General features: G+C 47.9%; 1 protein-coding gene across 1 annotated transcript in view; it reads left to right on the top strand.

The window, feature by feature from the left end:
* ABCA4 (ATP binding cassette subfamily A member 4) overlaps nt 1-21178 on the top strand; it is a 387635-nt gene that overhangs the window by 335583 nt on the left and 30874 nt on the right. Inside the window, exons 43-44 of the mRNA XM_073643222.1 lie at nt 228-290; nt 3219-3325. Of these exons, the coding sequence (XP_073499323.1) occupies nt 228-290; nt 3219-3325 (170 nt within the window). The remainder of the gene's footprint in view (nt 1-227; nt 291-3218; nt 3326-21178) is intronic.

Raw genomic sequence — 21178 nt, 5'->3', positions numbered from 1 at the left:
GATCTTCCAGTTCTCTGAATGCTGTGTTCTGTATAACCCCGCCCACACCACTGATTGGCAGCTGTGTACACTGTGCATAGGCAGAAAGCTGCCAATCAGTGGTGGGGGCGGGGTTACACTGATTAGCTGGTCTGACTTGCTACTTTTTGTTTCTTCAAAAACATTTCTATACATGCATAGTATTATTAAGTGTCCTAACGTTATGTTTTGCAAATTATTTGACTTAGATTTATGCTGGCAAACACACCCCCGCTGTTGACAAGCTCTGCATTGGTGTACGACCTGGAGAGGTATGTTCAGAGACAATTTTAAAACAGATCATTTTACCCTGTTGTTGAATCATCAGGCCGAATTTCCATGCTGGATTTTCTCACAGATTTTACTGTTTGCAATGTAAAGCATGATAACTGCATCACATCCGCCCCAAAATGTGCAATCAAATCCAGATCTAATACTCACTCATGAAATATTTATACCTGTTCTTGGGATAATTTTTAGTAACCCCTGCCAAAAAAAGTGAGAACCATCTTATTTTCTATGTTATCAGTTGAATAAATTATTTCACATAACATTAGGAATAATGAGTAGAATATTTACAGTGGACTGCTTGGTCACACAAAGGATAACATTACCAGGACTAGAGAATAGGTTCGCCAAGATCTGAGGCCATGGACATAATAATGGTTTGCTGCCTAAAACAGAGTCACAAAATAAAGACGCACACATGCCAGCTTCATGAGTGTATACTATAAAGATGACATAAAATGCAAATAAGGAAATTGTCCTCTACACAGAGGTGAACTGCCAAGAAATGCTAGGAGATGATTTCAGCTCTAAAGGTTGCAGATTCGTTAAACGAAGCTCTATAAAATAACACGGGCTGTAACTCCAATACAAAAATGTTATGCAATATATTTAAACAAAATATGAAAAAGGAGCAATCAGCTCTCCTGTCCATGTGCACAGCAAAATACTCCAGTAATAGCAACAGTCCAAATGATAGCTGGCACACACATCTTCTTATGATAATTGCTTTATTGATCCAGTATTATAAAAGTCACAAAAAAATGGTTGAACACAACAGCACAAAAATTATAAAGGTAGAAAAGAAAGATCCGCTGCGCTCCCAAGCAACATGTTCAAGACGTGCATGATCCTTTGTCAAGGTCTTAACAAAGGACCATGAAGGTCTGAAACATGTTGCTTGGGAGCACAGCGGATCTTTCTTTTCTACCTTTATAATTTTTGTGCTGTTGTGTTCAACCATTTTTCATGCATTTTATAGTTATATGAAAAAGTTTGGGCACCCCTATTAATCTTAAGCTTAATGTTTTCTTAAAATTGGTGTTTTTGCAACAACTATTTCAGTTTGATATATGTAATAACTGTTGGACACAGTAATGTTTCTGCCTTGAAATGAGGTTTATTGTACTAACAGAAAATGTGCAATCTGCATTCAAACAAAATTTGACAGCTGCATAAGTATGGGCATCCTTATCATTTTCGTGTTTTAAATACTCCTACCTACTTTTTACTGACTTACTAAAGCACTTTTTTTGGTTTTGTAACCTCATTGAGCTTTGAACTTGATAGCCAGGTGTATGCAATCATGAGAAAAGCTACTTAAAGTGGCCACTTGCAAGTTGTTCTCCTGTTTGAATCTCCTTTGAAGAGTGGCATCATGGGCTCCTCAAAACAACTGTCAAAGGATCTGAAAACAAAGATTATTCAACATAGTTGTTCAGGGGAAGGATACAAAAAGCTGTCTCAGAGATTTAACCTGTCAGTTTCCACTGTGAGGAACATAGTAAGGAAATGGAAGAACACAGGGACAGTTCTTGTTAAGGCCAGAAGTGGCAGGCCAAGAAAAACATCAGAAAGGCGGAGAAGAAGAATGGTGAAATCAGTCAAGGACAATCCTCAGACCACCTCCAGAGAGCTGCAGCATCAACTTGCTGCAGATGGTGTCACTGTGCATCGGTCAACTATACAACGCACTTTGCACAAGGAGAAGCTGTATGGGAGAGTGATGCGAAAGAAGCCGTTTCTGCAAGCACGCCACAAACAGAGTTGGCTGAGGTATGCAAAAGCACATTTCGAGAAGCCAATTTCTTTTTGGAAGAAGGTCCTGTGGACTGATGAAACCAAGATTGAGTTGTTTGGTCATACAAAAAGGCGTTATGCATGGCGGCAAAAAAACACAGCATTCCAAGAAAAACACTTGCTACCCACAGTAAAATTTGGTGGAGTTTCCATCATGCTTTGGGGCTGTGTGGCCAATGCTGGCACCGGGAATCTTGTTAAAGTTGAGGGACGCATGGATTCCACTCAGTATTAGCAGATTCTTGACAATAATGTTCAAGAATCAGTGATAAAGTTGAAGTTGCGCAGGGGATGGATCTTTCAGCAAGACAATGTTCCAAAACACCGCTCCAAATCTACTCAGGCATTCATGCAGAGGAACAATTACAATGTTCTGGAATGGCCATCCCAGTCCCCAGACCTGAATATCATTGAACATCTGTGGGATCATTTGAAGAGGGCTGTCCATGCTCGGCGACCATCAAACTTAACTGAACTGGAATTGTTTTGTAAAGAGGAATGGTCAAAAATACCTTCATCCAGGATCCAGGAACTCATTAAAAGCTACAGGAAGCGACTAGAGGCTGTATTTTTGCAAAAGGAGGATCTACTAAATATTAATGTCACTTTTCTGGTGAGGTGCCCATACTTATGCACCTGTCAAATTTAGTTTGAATGCAGATTGCACATTTTCTGTTAGTACAATAAACCTCATTTCAAGGCAGAAACATTACTGTGTCCAACAGTTATTACATATATCAAACTGAAATAGCTGTTGCAAAAACACCAATTTTTATAAAACATTAAGCTTAAGATTAATAGGGGTGCCCAAACTTTTTCATATAACTGTATACTACTGAATAAATAAAGTAATTCTTTTAAGATGTGAGTGTCGGGTATCGTTTGGATGGAATCTATTTAAACAGTTATCTACATTTTTATGTATGCAGTAAAACATAGCCCTATGATAGTTTGAAAAACCTCCAAAAGATCATATTGAAGAAACAAAATTACAATATTTACCTGGAAGTAATCATTTTGCCTCATTTGTTTGGGGTTTTTTTTTTTTTTTTTTGAGTGGTGATGGGAGGGGACTGCACATACGGTAATTAAAATTGCACATTCCTTTTACCTAGTGTTTTGGTCTTCTGGGTGTGAATGGAGCTGGGAAGACCACCACTTTCAAGATGTTGACTGGAGACATTGATGTGACATCAGGAGATGCCACTGTGGCTGGATACAGGTAATTCTGGATTAGAAAAATAGATAATTCTGTTGAATCTAAAATTCATCCTTAAAAATCATTGTGTTTAAGAAGGACCTTGTCCGGCTCCTGACGATTCTGTCTTAGTAAATACTACTATTCTTCACAAGGTTCTGGAGAAATTTTTCCTTGAAGTCTACTTTGTGCTGTTCATCTTATATTATTCATGAATATTTATGAATTAATTGACAACTGGGTGTTTACATTCTCCTTGTCAAAAGGGTGTGTTACTAGTTAGTCTACACCAATTGGCCAACGTCATTGTGTGCAGGGACGCACCCCCAACTAGTAGGGAATAACAGGGATGGCACAAGGCGCTCTAAGAAAAGACGCTTCAGAATTGTGATATTATGGGTAACACAGATATTTATTAAAATAGACAAGTCAGGAGATGTGATGGGTCTTCTTTACCCCAGTAAATAACATCATAAGTAATATTTACTTTTAGGCTATGTGCCCACGTTGCGGACCTGAAGCATATTTTTTACGCTTCTCCCTGGCGGGAAAATCACATGCGGATATTACATGCGGTTTTCCCGCCAGGTAGAAGCGTTTGTGAGGCGTCTTTGCATGCATTTCCGCATGCGGGTTATCAAGCACTTCTCCAAGCATCACTTGGAAAAGTGCTTGACAACTTGTTCAGAATGGTAAAAAATAAAAAAATAAACTTTATACTCACCTTCTGATGCATCCTCTGCCCCGTCCGGAGTCTTGAGCGGCTCACGCTGTTGTGTGCAGGACCTGCGGTGACGTCATTGAGTCATGTGGTGGGTCACATGACTCAATGACGTGGCAGGTCCTTCAGACAACAGCGCGACGGAGGGAAAACATCAGAAGATAAGTATAAACTTTATTTTATTCTTTTTTTTACAGGTTCTTTGGTACCCAGGTCTGGATGAGAGTCTCCTCTCATCCAGACTTGGGTACCATCCGCACATTGATTCCGCTGCGCTTCCGCAAAATTAATGAACATGCTGCGGATTTTTGACTGCAGCATATACGCTGCGGAAAAATCCGCAGCATGGGCATTGACATTGCGGAATGCCATTGGGGACCATGGGGTGCGGATATACATGCGTTTTTCAAGCGTTTACGCTGCGGAAATTCCGCAGCATATACGCTTGAAAAACGCTACGTGGGCACACAGCCTTAGGCTATGTGAACACGATGCAGATTTGAAGCAGAACTTTCCTGAGCATTTCTGCATTTCCTTGGCAGAAAAAACACAAGCGGATTTTACATGCATCTTTTCAGCGTTTTTACATGCGACTATGCATTCGTTTTTTTTTGAGCATCACTTGGAAAAGGGCTTGACAAGTTGGTCACACAATATAAATCTATGCAACTGGTATGGATTTATATTGTGTAACCAGCTTAGGGGAAATTTCTACTTCAAATGCTGCATCTAAAAAGTAAAAAAAAGAATTAAAAAGTAAAAAGAAATAAAACTTATATTCACCTTTCCGGCGTCCCCCGGTGTCCTCCCGGCCGCATCAGCTCTCCTCGGCGTCCCGCGGTGTACTAGCAGGACCTGTGGTGACGTCATTTAGTCAGCTGAAGGTCACGCGACCGCTGACGTCAGCAGTCAGGTGATGGTCGCGTGACCATCAGCTGACTAAATGACGTCACCGCAGGTCCTGCCAGTACACCGCGGCCGGGAGAAGACCGGGGGCCAACGGTGAGGTGTGTATGCAGGGCCGGCTCGAGGTTTTTGTGGGCCCTGGGCGAAAGAGTCTCAGTGAGCCCCTTTAACACATACCACGATTCATGATGCACAGATACCACAGAGAAATATATATATAGTACAATGCCAAAGATTTCATTTCCTACATTACATGAGCAATATCTATTGTAAATTCTACAATAGCTCAGAAACCTGCGAATCGCTCCACACAGTATACTGGCCCCCATAAAACGCTCCATACAGGATACTGGCCCGCACATAACGCTCCATACAGAATACTGACCCCCTTATAACGCTCCATACAGGATACTGGTCCCCATATAACGCTCCATACAGAATACTGGCCCCCATAAAATGCTCCATACAGGATACTGGTCCCCATATAATGCGCCATACAGGATACTGGTCCCCATATAACGCTCCATACAGAATATTGGCCCCCATAAAATGCTTCATACAGGATACTGGCCCCCATATAACGATCCATATAGAATACTGACCCCTTTATAACGCTCCATACAGGATACTAGTCCCCATATAACTCTCCATGCAGAATACTGGCCCCCATAAAATGCTCCATACAGGATACTGGCTCCCATATAATGCTTCATACAGAATACTGACCTCCTTATAACGCTCCATACAGGATACTGGTCCCCATATAACGCTCCATACAGGATACTGGTCCCTATATAACGCTCCATACAGAATATTGGCCCCCATAAAATGCTCCATACAGGATACTGGCCCCCATATAACGCTCCATATAGAATACTGACCCCCTTATAACGCTCCATACAGGATACTGGCCCCCATATAACACTCCATACAGAATACTGGCCCCCATTTAACGCTCCATACAGAATACTGGCCCCCATATAACGCTCCATGCAGGCTGTTCCCCCCCTTATAATGTCCCATGCAGGATGTCACCCCCCCTTATAAAGCCCCATGCAGAATGTCACTCCCCCCCCTTTAATGCCCTATGCAGGATGTCACCTCTCCCCCCATATAATGACCCATGCAGGATGTCACTTCCCCCCCTTTTAATGCCCCATGCAGGATGTCACTGTGTGACGCTCGCAGCCCTACCCTGGGAAGATGGGGGGTTACTCGGAGCCGGGTCAGATGTTTGGTGGGGTTGTACCCGTGGCCTGGACCCGTTCCGTGCCCAGGGCCATCACATTAAAAAGGGTGTACGGGCTATCAGGGTTGAGTGGTTGCTATCGACTACGCCACCTGTGGTACCTGGTGAAGGCCACCAGCGCTGCTGCAGTCCTCTGAGGCGGGATGTTGTGGCAGCCGACGTTGATACTACTCCCCACAGGCGGAGCAGGGCCTCAGGGCAGAGACGAGGATGGAGGGAGTCGTAGTGGAGGAGGTCTGGTGCTGTGCGGTGCGGTGCAGAAATAAAGAGTCCGGAGGCCATAGGGGTTGACTTCCAGGGTTTTTACTCACGGTAGAGCATGCAGCTGCAAGGCTTCTCCCTGCTCCTCACGGAGTTCTGTGGTCACCAGGAACGGGGGTCCGACAACCTCCAAGTAATTCAAGTGCTTAATCAGGACCCCGCACCAGAGTGTTCCTAGACTTCAGACTGAGTCCTCTCCTGTCTGTGTGTGTAGAAAGGCCGGGTCTCCCTCTGGACTACGCTCAGAACAAGGGTACGGGTGGCGACTCCGCTCCTTCCGTTACTCGGTGGGATCCTCTGTGCCTGCCAGGCTTCCCTGACTAGGACGTAGAGTAGCAAAGTCAGGTGTCGGGGGCCGGTACCCCTCTTGCAGCCGGAATCCCTCTGACTAGGCCAGAATAGCGAGGACAGGTGGCGTATACCGCTCCGTCTGCATCCCCCTGGGATCCTTTTGCGATGGAGCTACACTCCTAAGCTCCAGGCCTTCTTGGGCAGGGACCTTGACCGGGATGAGACAGCCGTTAACTCAAACCCGCTCCTCGACTCAAGGCCCGAGTACGAGGACCGTGTCTCCATCAACTGCAGGTTCACACAGAAAGCCACATTCAGTGATGAAGATCACAATCAAAAAGACCATGAGCCCAAGATGGCTGTGTATTAAATATGAATTATTAAGTGTAACCTAAATGTGCGTCCTCCACCCTCACCCTCTACATGGTTCCCCCTATCTTTTGGTTCCCCAGTCTCCCATTATCCCGGGAGGGGCAGCACACTGGTGCCTATTAGCCCCCCCTATTGGTGGGAGAAGTGTGGTGTTTGATGTAGAGGTGGGGTCCTGACCATTGCACCGTTCTTACCTCACATACCCCCCTTTTAATGCTCCATGCAGGATGTCACTTCCCCCCCTTTTTTTGCCCCATGCAGGATGTCACTTCCCCCCTTTTAATGCCCCATGCAGTAGGTCACACACCCCTCCTCCCTTATAATGCCCCATGCAGGATGTCACTTGCCCCCCTTATAATGCCCCATGCAGGATGTCACCTCTCCCTCCCTCCCTTATAATGCCCCATGCAGGATGTCACCCCCCCTCCCTTATAATGCCCCATGTAGGATGCCACCCCCCCTTATAATGCCCCATGCAGGATGTCACCGCCCCTTATAATGCCCCATGCAGGATGTCACACACACCCCTTATAATGCCCCATGCAGGATGTCACCCCCCTTATAATGCCCCATGCAGGATGTCACCCCCCCCTTATAATGCCCCATGCTGGATGTCACCCCCCTTATAATGCCCCATGCAGGATGTCACCCCCCCTTTATAATGCCCTGTGCAGGATGTCACCCCTCCTTATAATGCCCCGTGCAGGATGTCACCCCCCCTTATAATGCCCCATGCAGGATGTCACCCTCCCTTATAATGCCCCATGCAGGATGTCACCCCCCCTTATAATGCCCCATGCAGGATGTCACCCCCCCTTATATTGCCTCATTCAGGATGTCACCCCCCCATTATAATGCCCCATGCAGGATGTCACCCCCCCTTTTAATGCCCCATGCAGGATGTCACCACCCCCCTTATAATTCCCCATGCAGGATGTCCCCCCCCTTATAATGCCCCATGCAGGATGTCACCCCCCCTTATAATGCCCCATGCAGGATGTCACCCCCCCTTATAATGCCCCAAGCAGGATGTCACACCCCCCCTCCCTTATAATGCCCCATGAAGGATGTCACTTCCCCCCCTTTTAATGCTCCATGCAGGATGTCACTTCCCCCCCTTTTAATGCCCCATGCAGGATGTCACTTCCCCCCCTTTTAATGCTCCATGCAGGATGTCTCTTCCCCCCCTTTTAATGCCCCATACAGGATGTCACTTCCCCCCTTTTAATGCACCATGCAGTAGGTCACACACCCCTCCTCCCTTATAATGCCCCATGCAGGATGTCACTTGCCCCCCTTATAATGCCCCATGCAGGATGTCACCTCTCCCCCCTCCCTTATAATGCCCCATGCAGGATGTCACACCCCCCTCCCTTATAATGCCCATGGAAGGATGTCACCCCCCTTATAATGCCCCATGCAGGATGTCACCCCCCCATAATGCCCCATGCAGGATGTCACCCCCCTCCCTTATAATGCCCCATGCAGGATGTCACCCCCCCTTATAATGCCCCATGCAGGATGTCACCGCCCCTTATAATGCCCCATGCAGGATGTCACACACACCCCTTATAATGCCCCATGCAGGATGTCACCCCCCTTATAATGCCCCATGCAGGATGTCACCCCCCCTTATAATGCCCCATGCTGGATGTCACCCCCCCTTATAATGCCCCATGCAGGATGTCACCCCCCCTTTATAATGCCCTGTGCAGGATGTCACCCCTCCTTATAATGCCCCATGCAGGATGTCACCCCCCTTATAATGCCCCATGCAGGATGTCACCCCCCTTATAATGCCCCATGCAGAATGTCACCCCCCCCCATAATGCCCCATGCAGGATGTCACCCCCCTCCCTTATAATGCCCCATGCAGGATGTCACCCCCCCCTTATAATGCCCCATGCAGGATGTCACCGCCCCTTATAATGCCCCATGCAGGATGTCACACACACCCCTTATAATGCCCCATGCAGGATGTCACCCCCCTTATAATGCCCCATGCAGGATGTCACCCCCCCTTATAATGCCCCATGCTGGATGTCACCCCCCCTTATAATGCCCCATGCAGGATGTCACCCCCCCTTTATAATGCCCTGTGCAGGATGTCACCCCTCCTTATAATGCCCCATGCAGGATGTCACCCCCCTTATAATGCCCCATGCAGGATGTCACCCCCCCTTATAATGCCCCATGCAGAATGTCACCCCCCCCTATAATGCCCCATGCAGGATGTCACCACCCCCCTTATAATTCCCCATGCAGGATGTCCCCCCCCCTTATAATGCCCCATGCAGGATGTCACCCCCCCTTATAATGCCCCATGCAGGATGTCACCCCCCCTTATAATGCCCCAAGCAGGATGTCACACACCCCCTCCCTTATAATGCCCCATGAAGGATGTCACTTCCCCCCCTTTTAATGCTCCATGCAGGATGTCACTTCCCCCCCTTTTAATGCCCCATGCAGGATGTCACTTCCCCCCCTTTTAATGCTCCATGCAGGATGTCACTTCCCCCCCTTTTAATGCCCCATGCAGGATGTCACTTCCCCCCTTTTAATGCCCCATGCAGTAGGTCACACACCCCTCCTCCCTTATAATGCCCCATGCAGGATGTCACTTGCCCCCCTTATAATGCCCCATGCAGGATGTCACCTCTCCCCCCCTCCCTTATAATGCCCCATGCAGGATGTCACACCCCCCCTCCCTTATAATGCCCCATGCAGGATGTCACCCCCCCTTATAATGCCCCATGCAGGATGTCACCCCCCCATAATGCCTCATGCAGGATGTCACCCCCCCTCCCTTATAATGCCCCATGCAGGATGTCACCCCCCCTTATAATGCCCCATGCAGGATGTCACCGCCCCTTATAATGCCCCATGCAGGATGTCACACACACCCCTTATAATGCCCCATGCAGGATGTCACCCCCCCTTATAATGCCCCATGCAGGATGTCACCCCCCCCTTTTAATGCCCCATGCTGGATGTCACCTCCCCTTATAATGCCCCATGCAGGATGTCACCCCCCCTTTATAATGCCCTGTGCAGGATGTCACCCCTCCTTATAATGCCCCATGCAGGATGTCATCCCCCCTTATAATGCCCCATGCAGGATGTCACCCCCCCTTATAATGCCCCATGAAGGATGTCACACCCCCCCTTATAATGCCCCATGCAGGATGTCACCCCCCCTTATAATGCCCCATACAGGATGTCACCCCCCCTTATAATGCCCCATGCGGGATTTCACCCCCCCCATTATAATGCCCCATGCAGGATGTCACCCCCCCTTATAATGCCCCATGCAGGATGTCACCCCCCCCCTTATAATTCCCCATGCAGGATGTCGCCCCCCCTTATAATACCCCAAGCAGGATGTCACCCCCCTTATAATGCCCAATGCAGGTTGTCACCCCCCCCTTATAATGCCCCATGCAGGATGTCACCCCCCTTATAATGCCCCATGCAGGATGTCACCCCCCCTTATAATGCCCCATGCAGGATGTCACCCCCACTTATAATGCCCCATGCAGGATGTCACCCCCCTATAATGCCCCATGCAGGAAGTCACCCCCCTTATAATGCCCCATGCAGGATGTCACCCCCCCTTATAATGCCCCATGCAGGATGTCACCCCCCCTTATAATGCCCCATGCAGGATGTCACCCCCCCTTATAATGCCCCATGCAGGATGTCACACCCCCCCCTTATTATGCCCCATGCGGGATGTCACCCCCCTTATAATGCCCCATGCAGGTTGTCACCCCCCTTATAATGCCCCATGCAGGATGTCACTTCCCCCCCTTATAATGCCCCATGCAGGATGTCACCCCCCCCCTTATTATGCCCCATGCAGGATGTCACCCCCCTTATAATGCCCCATGCAGGTTGTCACCCCCCCTTATAATGCCCCATGCAGGATGTCACTTCCCCCCCTTATAATGCCCCATGCAGGATGTCACCCCCCTCCCTTATAATGCCCCATGCAGGATGTCACTTCCCCCCTTTTTAATGCCCCATGCAGGCTGTTACCCCCCCCCCCCATAATGCCTCATGCCCCCATACATTAAAAAAAAAATCAATACTCCCCTCCCGCTCTGCGCTGTGACGACTCAGGAGAGAGCGCAGTGTAAAGACGTTATCGCGCCCTCTGACCTGAGACGTCACAGTCAGAGGATGCGGAAGAGACCGGAGCTGCCGGGGCCCTGAGCAAGCGGGGGGGGGTAGCGGGGCGCTGACACCGCTCTCCTCCGCTCACGGGTCCCATAGGGCAGCGGGGTACCCGACGGTGAGTGGGCCCCTCCGCCTTCTCAGGGCCCCGGCATTTGCCTGGGTGCGCTGGATGCTGACGCCGGGCCTGTGTGTATGAATAAATGTTTTCATTTTTTACTTTATAATTCTCTTTTTACTTGCAGGTACGATGGTACCCGGGTTGGATGAGAGTCTCCTCTTCTCCAGACCCGGGTACCATCCGCGCATTGAACTGCATAATATCCGCATGTATACATGCAGATATTATGTGGTTCAATGCAAGTCAATGGCGGTGATTCCGCAATGATAATCCGCAGCGGAAATTTCCGCAGCATGTGCACAGCACATGAGGATTATCATTGAGATGCATCCCAGACCTTTTAACAAGCGATTTTAATGCGTTTAAATTAAATCCGCATAGTGAGCATTCAGCCTTACCATGATTGTTTTATTTTCACACTATGCTGAGTGATCCTATATCATTTGCAGTTACCAGAAGCACATTGTGTACTTTAAAACACATTATAGGTTCCCCAACTAATTTTAATTTATCAACTCTATATTAAAGTCTATGTCCACCTACAGACATCATTTTTAATTGTTTATTTGCTTTCTTAATGCAAAGTTAAGCAACTTTCTAAATAGTTTAAATATAGATGAGTGCTCAGCAAAATTGTTACAAATCTATCAGAGCACCTACTTAGTCCTGACAGTTCTCGCTACTCTACCTCCGTTATCTCTACGTTGGACTTGGTTTTACACAGATATTCACAATATGAACGAGGGAGAAAGCATGTGTTGTCTCAGGGAAGGCAGAGAATACAGTCTATGGAAAAGGAAGAAGAAACAAGAAAAGGAAATAAGTGCAGGATAGAAGCCGTGCTGATAGATGAGCTAATAAATATAGCAGTAACCTGGATACACACAGATCTCACATTCAGCCTATATTTCTGGGAGAGACACTCTTACAAATAAAAATATCAATCTTGGATCAAGCTATAAACCGCATACCAGAGGATCTCCCATCCAGCCTATATTTCTGGGAGAGACACTCCTACAAATAAAAATATCAATCTTGGATCAAGCTATAAACCACATATCAGAGGATCTCCCATCCAGCCTATATTTCTGAGAGAGACACTCCTACAAATAAAAATATCAATCTTGGATCAAGCTATAAACCGCATATCAGGGGGTCTAAAATGAATGAAGGAATGAAGATTGCAGACTGAAACTTAGTGCAATTATATTAAATAAATGTAACCACTAACATTTAGAAAATTATTTTTTCCATGTCAAAGGTGTCCATTGAATTTAAACATATACGTATATAGATAGAGCAAGGTATGGCTTATGGACGACCAACCTCAACATGCTGATGCCAAAGTTTCAAACTGGCTCTTAAAGATGCACTTTTTTCTCTACTATCCTAATACTAAGGCTACGTTCACACGTTCAGTATTTGGTCAGTATTTTACATCAGTATTTGTAAGTTAAAAACCAGGAGTGAGTGAAAATTGTAGAAGTGGTGACGTGTTTCTATTATACTTTTCCTCTGATTGTTCCACTCCTGGTTTTGGCTTACAAATACTGATGTAAAATACTGAACGTGTGAATGTGGCCTAAGACTCTGTCTACAACTTTATCATGGGTTTCCATGTATAGCGGAAACCTCAGTAATGTGCTGAACATGGCAATGTCACAACCGTAGCTGATAGACCACATTGACTTATATAATCTAATTATCTATTTATTGATGTTAGATGAGAAGCTGTCAACCTGGATGACATAATGACAGGTGACATTAATCAAGAAATACAATCAGCTCCACCTGTAAAGACAATTCCACTTTCTACCTGACATCCAAGGACAGAACCACCTGAGCTCCTATCTGTAGGCACCGCCATTATACCTGTACTCAGCTCTTCTATTCTACTTGCCGTTCTTTTTAATACTAGATATTTTATTGTTATTACACTTACCGGATTGCAAGCATTACCATTTAGAAAGACTTGTTCTAAGCCAAGTATTAGAACATTGCTGTAAATATTAGGTTTCTGTGCACCATCATCGATTTGCACTTTGCTGCCTTTTCACATGTTATTCCTCAGGCGATCATAAATTTTATCAGGACTTTTAGATTGTGGTAAGTGGAAGAAAAGCAAAAGTAGTGGAATCATAAGCGATGCGTCCTCACTTTCATTATAGTAATAGAATTTATATTACAGGAGTTTTCTGATAGAGGTTCATGCCATGTCACTCAGGGCAGCAGTCATCTGTGGTTTCCATTCATTTCAATAGAAAGGAGGCCACATGTTTAATCATATCTAGTGGATTGGGCAAATTTTCAATATCAAGAGTCCCAACAGATGGACTTACACATGTCTAAATAATATAATGTACAGTGAAAAATAATATTATAGAAGTGTATATATGTGTATAAGTGTATTATGTATACTGTAGGGGTTCGCGCTCTTTGGTAGCCATTGAGGTCCACATAGGTACGAGTTTCCGTGTCAATCAGGTTAAAGTTTATTTTCTTGCATAAACTTTCAACATGACGTAAACAGCTTTTCTTCAGCCAAAACATCCAGTAACAAAACAAAGTCCTTTTTCAGGCACAAGAAAGTTGCATGGTCACACTCACAGAGCAGTAGAGGCAATGCTTATCCTCAAGCACAATCTCTTCACCATTAGTGATCTTTTCCTCTACGACACTACAGACCACACCTTAGCCAACCCAGATACCTTATGTAGGACCTGCAAGTCATGGAATGGAATGTATGGGAGCGACCTTTCCCACCCAAGCTCTTTTGGTCGCTCCTAAATCCCGGACCCACAATCTGATTCACTAAAATTCCTCTCAGTAACTTATTGTTACCGGAGCACTCTTTTCCAGGATTTATATCACCGAGGCCATGGACCTCGGTGACACATACCTGCCATCAAGGACCTTACCTCCTGCTTTTCAACAATATATATATATAAACATATAATAAAATCTGCAATTTAACCTGGAAAAGTATTTTTTAGATTGCACAATCTGTACCATTATTTGATTGAAGGACTATTCCAATCTATAAAAAATATAATCTATCCACTGGAGTGGTGTCAGTGCTATACACTTTGCACAGAGGGCCATCAGGACACACATGACCCGACACTCTATTTAACTTTTCAGCCAGAGGAGAACCAGAGAGGTTTTTTTAAGGATTTTTTTTATAGTAGTGCAGGAGATCCTCCTTTGTGAAGACATTTGCACATTATATTGCTGGCATGTAAATGTAGCCTGTATGCCAGCAGACCACATAAGTATTGTATGTCCATAATATAGACCTGAAGACACCCCTTGGACCATTATATAGATCTTTCTTAAGGCACTGTATTCTTCCTCAGAAGCAATGCATCTAGGGAAGTATCCCTCCTTTGCTCCAAGATTCGGCATGCAATGGGGCTTTTCACAATATTAGTGTCACGTTTCCATCCCTCAGTGTGTCTGGGATGCAGTTACTGACAGCTCAGCCGTCCAATCTGGTACAGGGGCGTGCTGAAGATGTCAGTACTTTGTCAGTTCAGTCGTACAGTCTGGTGCAGTGGTGTGTTGAGATGTCAGTGTGTTGATTGACAGCTCGGCCGTCCACTCTGAGACTGGGAGGTGCTGGCTGTCTCCAGGTGTTCATTGTCCCAGGTGATTGCCTGGCTACTTAGCTGGGTTGTTTCTCCCAGACCTCTGCCAGACGTACATTCAGCTTCTGTGTGGTTTGTCTATCTGTGCCTTGTGTTCTGTTTGTAGATCTTTTGTTGCCTGACCTTGGACCTCGTTCTGACCGTCCGCCTGTTTAACCTCTTCTGCTCTGATCTGCTATCCTCCTGGTATTCTGACCTCGGAACATTACCTGACTACGCCTTTGTCTATTCCTTCTGTTTATGATGTACCCTCCTTGCTTTTGACCTCAGACCCTGACTTTCCCATATCACGGCTTGGCCGTGAGAAGTAACTCAGCGTCACAATTAGATTTGAAGGATTTCTGGTAGAGGGACTGAATTTTAGATGAAAAAAAAGGTACACAGCGGTACAGTGTGCAGTAATTACATGTTCATGTAATATATGTGCACTACACAGTAAAAACAAAAAACATTTTTAAGCCGATCTGTCACTAGATTTAACAATACAAACTGCATACATCATTAAATAGACCGGATAATGATGCTGTATTTACCTTAAAAATCTGTGCTGGACATTAATTCAGTTTTGGTCTACCCAGCCTTATTGACCGTTCCCCAGTGTCCCTCCTCCCTGCTAATGTGGCACCCCAGGGGTCCGGTTGCCACAATGGCATTGCCTACCTCACAAGAGGTGCTGCCATGCCTGGAAGCAAGCAGGGGTCCCCTAGTCAAGTATACTAACATGCAACACGTTCCTGGCTCCAGATCAGCAAGGGGAGCTCCTCCCCTTATCAACTGGGATCTGGAGGCGGGGTTAGTTAGTGTGAGGAGAGCAGAAAGGAGTTGAAGTCAGGACAGCGAAGAGGAAAGACCTGGGGAGTGGAGCTGTAAGCCAGCTCACCCCAGAGAGGAGCACGGAAGGACCGGACACCGGAGTCAGAGGTTGTGGGGCACCGAAGGCCCAGCAGCAGAAACCAGAGGGCAGAAGACTGCAGGTCTCCTGGCCCCACCAGACGCCCGGAGGCTCAGCAGCACCGCAGGGCCCAGCACCGCCACGTGGGAGCGACGTATCAGCAAGGCCCGAGCTGCCTGCCATACGGGTGAGCACAAGGACGTTGCACTCAGGGACGAGGGCCACCGCACAGCTACAAGCTGCAGGGTCAAGGAGATTAGTGGAAAGGGAAGGCCTCCAACTTCACCTGGTGAGGTGGATTTCTTACTTGCTTCCAGGCTGCCCGGACTTCCACTTCTAGCCAGTACCCTAGTCCCGGTTTGCCTAATCACCGTCAGTAAAGATAAGAGGAAACCACCATTAAGTTGTGGACTGATTATTGCTGCGCCATCAAATCCTGCACTACAACACCCAGCATCACCTATAACATCTACACTGCCCTGGAGCTAAGCTCTACCTGTGGAGAGCCACACCATCCCTGCTGCAGTAACATCAGCTCCAGAGGACCTGTTCCGCAGCTGCGGCTCCCTTTAGCCGCATACCACAGGTAGCGTCACGAACTTTGTACATAAAAACTATAAGATCAACTTTATTTACTGACCGCCCTGGGTCACGGACCGGGTCACCGCCACTGTGACATCTCCCCCAGCAACGACCGGCCCGGCACCGAGTACCCCACGGCCCAGGGGGGTGCGTCACTAAGGTCTCACACTTCTCAGTACAAGCTGTAGCTATCAGATTGGGTAGGTGGAGACTTAACACACTTGGACTTGTGAGCTATTTCATTCCACAGCTGGACTCTTTCTTAATATCAGAATTATACAGCCATTCTGCTATGGATCTTCAAAGTAAACGTACCAGTCTCATCAGGTCTAAAGGATCGATTTAATAATAAACGCAGTTTGTGTTAGGAAATCTGGTAACAGACCCGCATTAATTGAATTATCATATGTATAAAGATATTTATATACAGTTGTGCTCAAAAGTTTACATACCCCGGCAGAATTTTTCCTTTTTGGCCTTGCTTCAGAGAATATGAATGTTAACAAAAAAACTTTTTCTCCACTCATGGTTATTGGTTGGGTGAAGACATTTATTGTCAAACTACTGTGTTTTCTCTTTTTAAATCTTAATGACAACCAAAAACGTCCAAATGACCCTGATCAAAAGTTCACATACCCTTGTGATTTTGGCCTGATAACATGCACAGAATTTGACAAAAATGGGTTTGAATGGCTACTAAAGGTAACATCTGTTATGCACACGCCCGGGCTAAGCGGCGTGTGCGTGTGATTGGTAGTGATTCCACTGGACCGTGCCGGAGAGTGAATGCCTGGAGGGGCGTGACTAGGTATTCACCCGATCCGACCAGGGTCGCACGACGGCATACGACGCCAGTGCACCAAGGAGGAACCGAGCAGAGGGACCAGGTGCTACTCCAGGACAGACCCCGGACACGGCTGTTGACCCACACAGGGGAATACAGGAACAGGCTGGTAGGCTGGCACACAGACTGGTGGGTATAGGCAGGCACGACTGGTATGCAGGCAGGCGGGTATGCAGGCAGGGGGGTAAAGGCAAGCACAGCTAGAGTGCAGACAGGGAGGCACTAGCAGGTAGGAACACAGGCGGGATAGGACCCAGTACACACCGGGACTAAGGAACAATACAGGCAGAGGGTTACAGGCAAGCACAGCTAGAGTGCAGACAAGGCTGAGCAGGGAGGACAGGGCTCTGTTCACACGGAACAGACAGGAAGGGAAAGACAGAGCCAGATACTCACACAGTACTTGCAGAGACAACAAGCAGGAGTTAGGTACGAGTTCAGACTCTGCAGAAAAAGGAAGGGAACGGACATAGAGGCAAAACAGGTAAAGGACAGGAGAGAGTTCAGACTGGAACTGAGTGTACGGAGGAGACCGACACTGCAGAGGGATACAGGAGCGGGTCTGGGAATACGGCCCCCAGAGAGGCGGAACGAACAGGCAAGGAGCGTGTTCAGACAGGACAGACCAGACACAGGAGCAGGTCTAGGAAATCGGCCACTAGAAGGCGGAGCGAACAGGCAAGGAGCGTGTTCAGACAGGACAGACCAGACACAGGAGCGGGTCTAGGAAATCGGCCACTAGAAGGCGAGAGGAACAGGCTAGGAGCGTGTTCAGACAGGTCAGACAAGATACAGGAACGGGTCTAGGTAATCGGCCCCTAGAAGGCAGGAGGAACAGGCTAGGAGCGTGTTCAGACAGGACAGACAAGAGAACACAGAAAGGACTCAGTTCAGACACGGGAACTAATACCGAAAAGCAGGAGACATACAGGACTCAGTTCAGACACGGGAGCTGATACCGCAAAGCAGGAGACATACAGGACTCAGTTCAGACACGGGAGCTGATACCGCAAAGCAGAAGACATACAGGACTCAGTTCAGACAGGCCTGGAAATACAGCCTCCAGGAAAGGCAGACAAGGAAACAAAGAACGGGACCTGGCACCTTCAGAGTGCAAGCACACACTGAAGGAAACACTATGCTCAGGCAGGGATAGAAGGGAGCTGCTGAGCTATATACCAAGTGCCAGACAGCAATAGGCTGAGGACGCACAAGGGGTGTGACCCACAGCAGGTACAAAAGGCAGGAAGTGATCGAGCGCCGCCCTTAAGCAGCAGAAACAGACACAAACAGACAGCATGGAGGGAAGCCAGAGAGACATTCTGGACAGGAGATCAAGTGCGCCCTCTTGCACAGTGGGAGATGGACCACCATGCAAGGACGCCGCCAGGTATGTTACAACATCCTCACCTGTGACCTGTCTGCTTGTAATCAGTGTGTGTGCATAAAAGCTGAGTGAGTTTCTGGGATCCAGACAGACTTCTGCATCTTTCATCCAGCCACTGACGTTTCTGGATTGTGAGTCATGGGGAATGCATAAGAATTGTCAACGGATCTACGGGAAAAGGTAGTTGAACTGTATAACACAGGAAAGGGATACAAAAAAATATCCGAGGAATTGATAATGCCAGTCAGCAGCGTTCGAACTGTGATTAGCAAATGGAAAATCAGGATCTCTGTAAAAACCAAACCACGGTCAGATAGACCAACAAAAATTCCAGCCACAACTGCCAGGAAAATTGTTTGGGATGCAAAGAAAAACCCACAAATAACATCAGCTGAAATTCAGAACTGAAATTCAGGAGCTGAAAACTAGCAGTGTGGCTGTTTCAAGATGCACAATAAGGAGGCACTTGAAGAAAAATGGGCTCCATGGTCGAATCGCCAAAAGAAAGCCATTACTGCACAAATGCCACATAGTATCTAGCCTAAAATACGCCAAACAGCACAGAGACATGCCTCAATACTTCTGGTACAAGGTAATTTGAAGTGATGAGACCAAAATGTAACTTTTTGGCTACAACCATAAACGTTATATTTGGAGAGAGGTCAACAAGGCCTATGATGAAAGGAACACCATTCCTACAGTAAAGCACGGAGGTGGATCGCTGATGTTTTGGGGATGTGTGAGCTACAAAGGCACAGGAAACTTGGTAAAAGTTGAAGGAAAGATGAATGCTGGATGTTACGGGTCCGGGTGGTGGAACCTCTGTGCTTCGGTGCAAGGAGGGACCAGAGGGGCGTGACTAAGAGCCTACTCGGCCCGACCCAGGTCACACGGCGGCTTAGTCGACTCCGTGAACCAGGGAGGGACCAGGCAGGTGAACCAGGTGCCACTCTGGGACCGACCTTGAGTGAGAGCAGGCGACTCCCACGGGTCAGATGACAGGAGCTGACTGGTACAGCGGATAAGCATGGCAGGCAGGCTGGCGGGTGGTCCAGGTAGATAAGCAGGCAGGTACGGCTAATAGCCAGACAGGCACTCCGGGTAGGCAAGCAGGCGGGCACGACACGTTACTTGGCAGGTGCTCCGGGTTGGCGGGCTGACGGGCACGGCAGGTAACTGGCAGGTGCTCCGGGTTGGCAGGCTGGCGGGCATGGCAGATAACTGGTAGGTGCTCCAGGTAGACAGGCTGGCGGGCACGGCAGGTAACTGTCAGACTAGCAGGCGGAACTATAGACAGACTGGCGGGCTGGACTGTAGACAGACTGGCGGGCTGGACTGTTAGACAGACTGGCGGGCAGGACTGACAGGCAGTGGGATCTGAGGGCTGAAGCAAGTGTTAGCACATGGAGCAACAACCTTGCACAGGCACCTCCATTTTGGAGGAGGTGCCTTATATAGGAGAAGTCCTCCGGCCATTGGCCGGGGACTTTTTAGGACGGCGCGCGCGGCCCTTTTAAGAGGGAGGAAGTGAACGCGTGACGCGCCCCCTGGGCCGTGGGGTACTCGGTGCCGGGCCAGTCTGTGCAGGGGATGTCACAGTGGCAGTGACCCAGTCCGTGACCCAGGGCGGTCAATAAAAGGGCATTATAGTTTTTATAGTTTAATGTTCGTGACGCCACCTGTGGTATGCGGCTATATAGGAGCCGCCACTGCGGTGCAGATCCACTGGAGCTGATGGTGACGTAGCAGAGTTGGTTCAGCTCTCCACAGGTAGAGCTAAGCTCCAGGGCAGTGCAGTGATGATTAATGAGGTAGATGTTGCTGTGCAGTGTAGTGCAGGGGATGGCGCAGATAATAATTCTAGGACACAGTGGGGTGCAGTCTTCAAGGTTTACTCACAGTTTTTGAACTCCAGGCTACCAGTACCAGGGTAACCACCCACGTCGTACTGTGTTCACCAAGGAAGGGGTTCAGCAATCTCTCAAGTATCTCAGGAGTACTTAAACGGGACCCCGTTCTATGTGCCTTCCTCGGTCGTCTTCCTGCGCTGGCTCTCACCCTCTTACCCTGCGCCTCACAATCAGTGTCCCAAGCCGGTAGCCTCGGATCTTGTCAGGCGACCTGCAGTCCCCTGGACCCTCTGTGGCCACCTTATCGGCGATTTAATTGTGGTGGTTGGCAGCTGCACCTTGCAAGTACAGCAGCCTCCGGTTTCTAGCTGAGCCTTGTAGTTCTCCACTAGTTTAGGGGCCGGTCCCCTCTGCGCCTGATCCCTCTACGTTCCTGCAGATTCGGGCGCGCGGGTGGCATCCGCACTCCCTGCGCCCCTAGGATCCCTTCTGTTCTTCCTGGAGCCTTCCTCTGCTCCCTTCCTCGTCCTGTCAGTCCTCCTGGGCCTCTCTCTCTAGGCCCGCTCCTCTGAGCAGAG

The sequence above is a fragment of the Phyllobates terribilis genome, unplaced genomic scaffold, assembly GCF_046119375.1.
Source record: "Phyllobates terribilis strain yellow unplaced genomic scaffold, ASM4611937v1 Scaffold_8__6_contigs__length_399053987, whole genome shotgun sequence".
Taxonomy (NCBI): domain Eukaryota; kingdom Metazoa; phylum Chordata; class Amphibia; order Anura; family Dendrobatidae; genus Phyllobates; species Phyllobates terribilis.
Note: the sequence above shows the minus strand (reverse complement) of the source record. Positions and strands in the feature narration are given on the sequence as shown.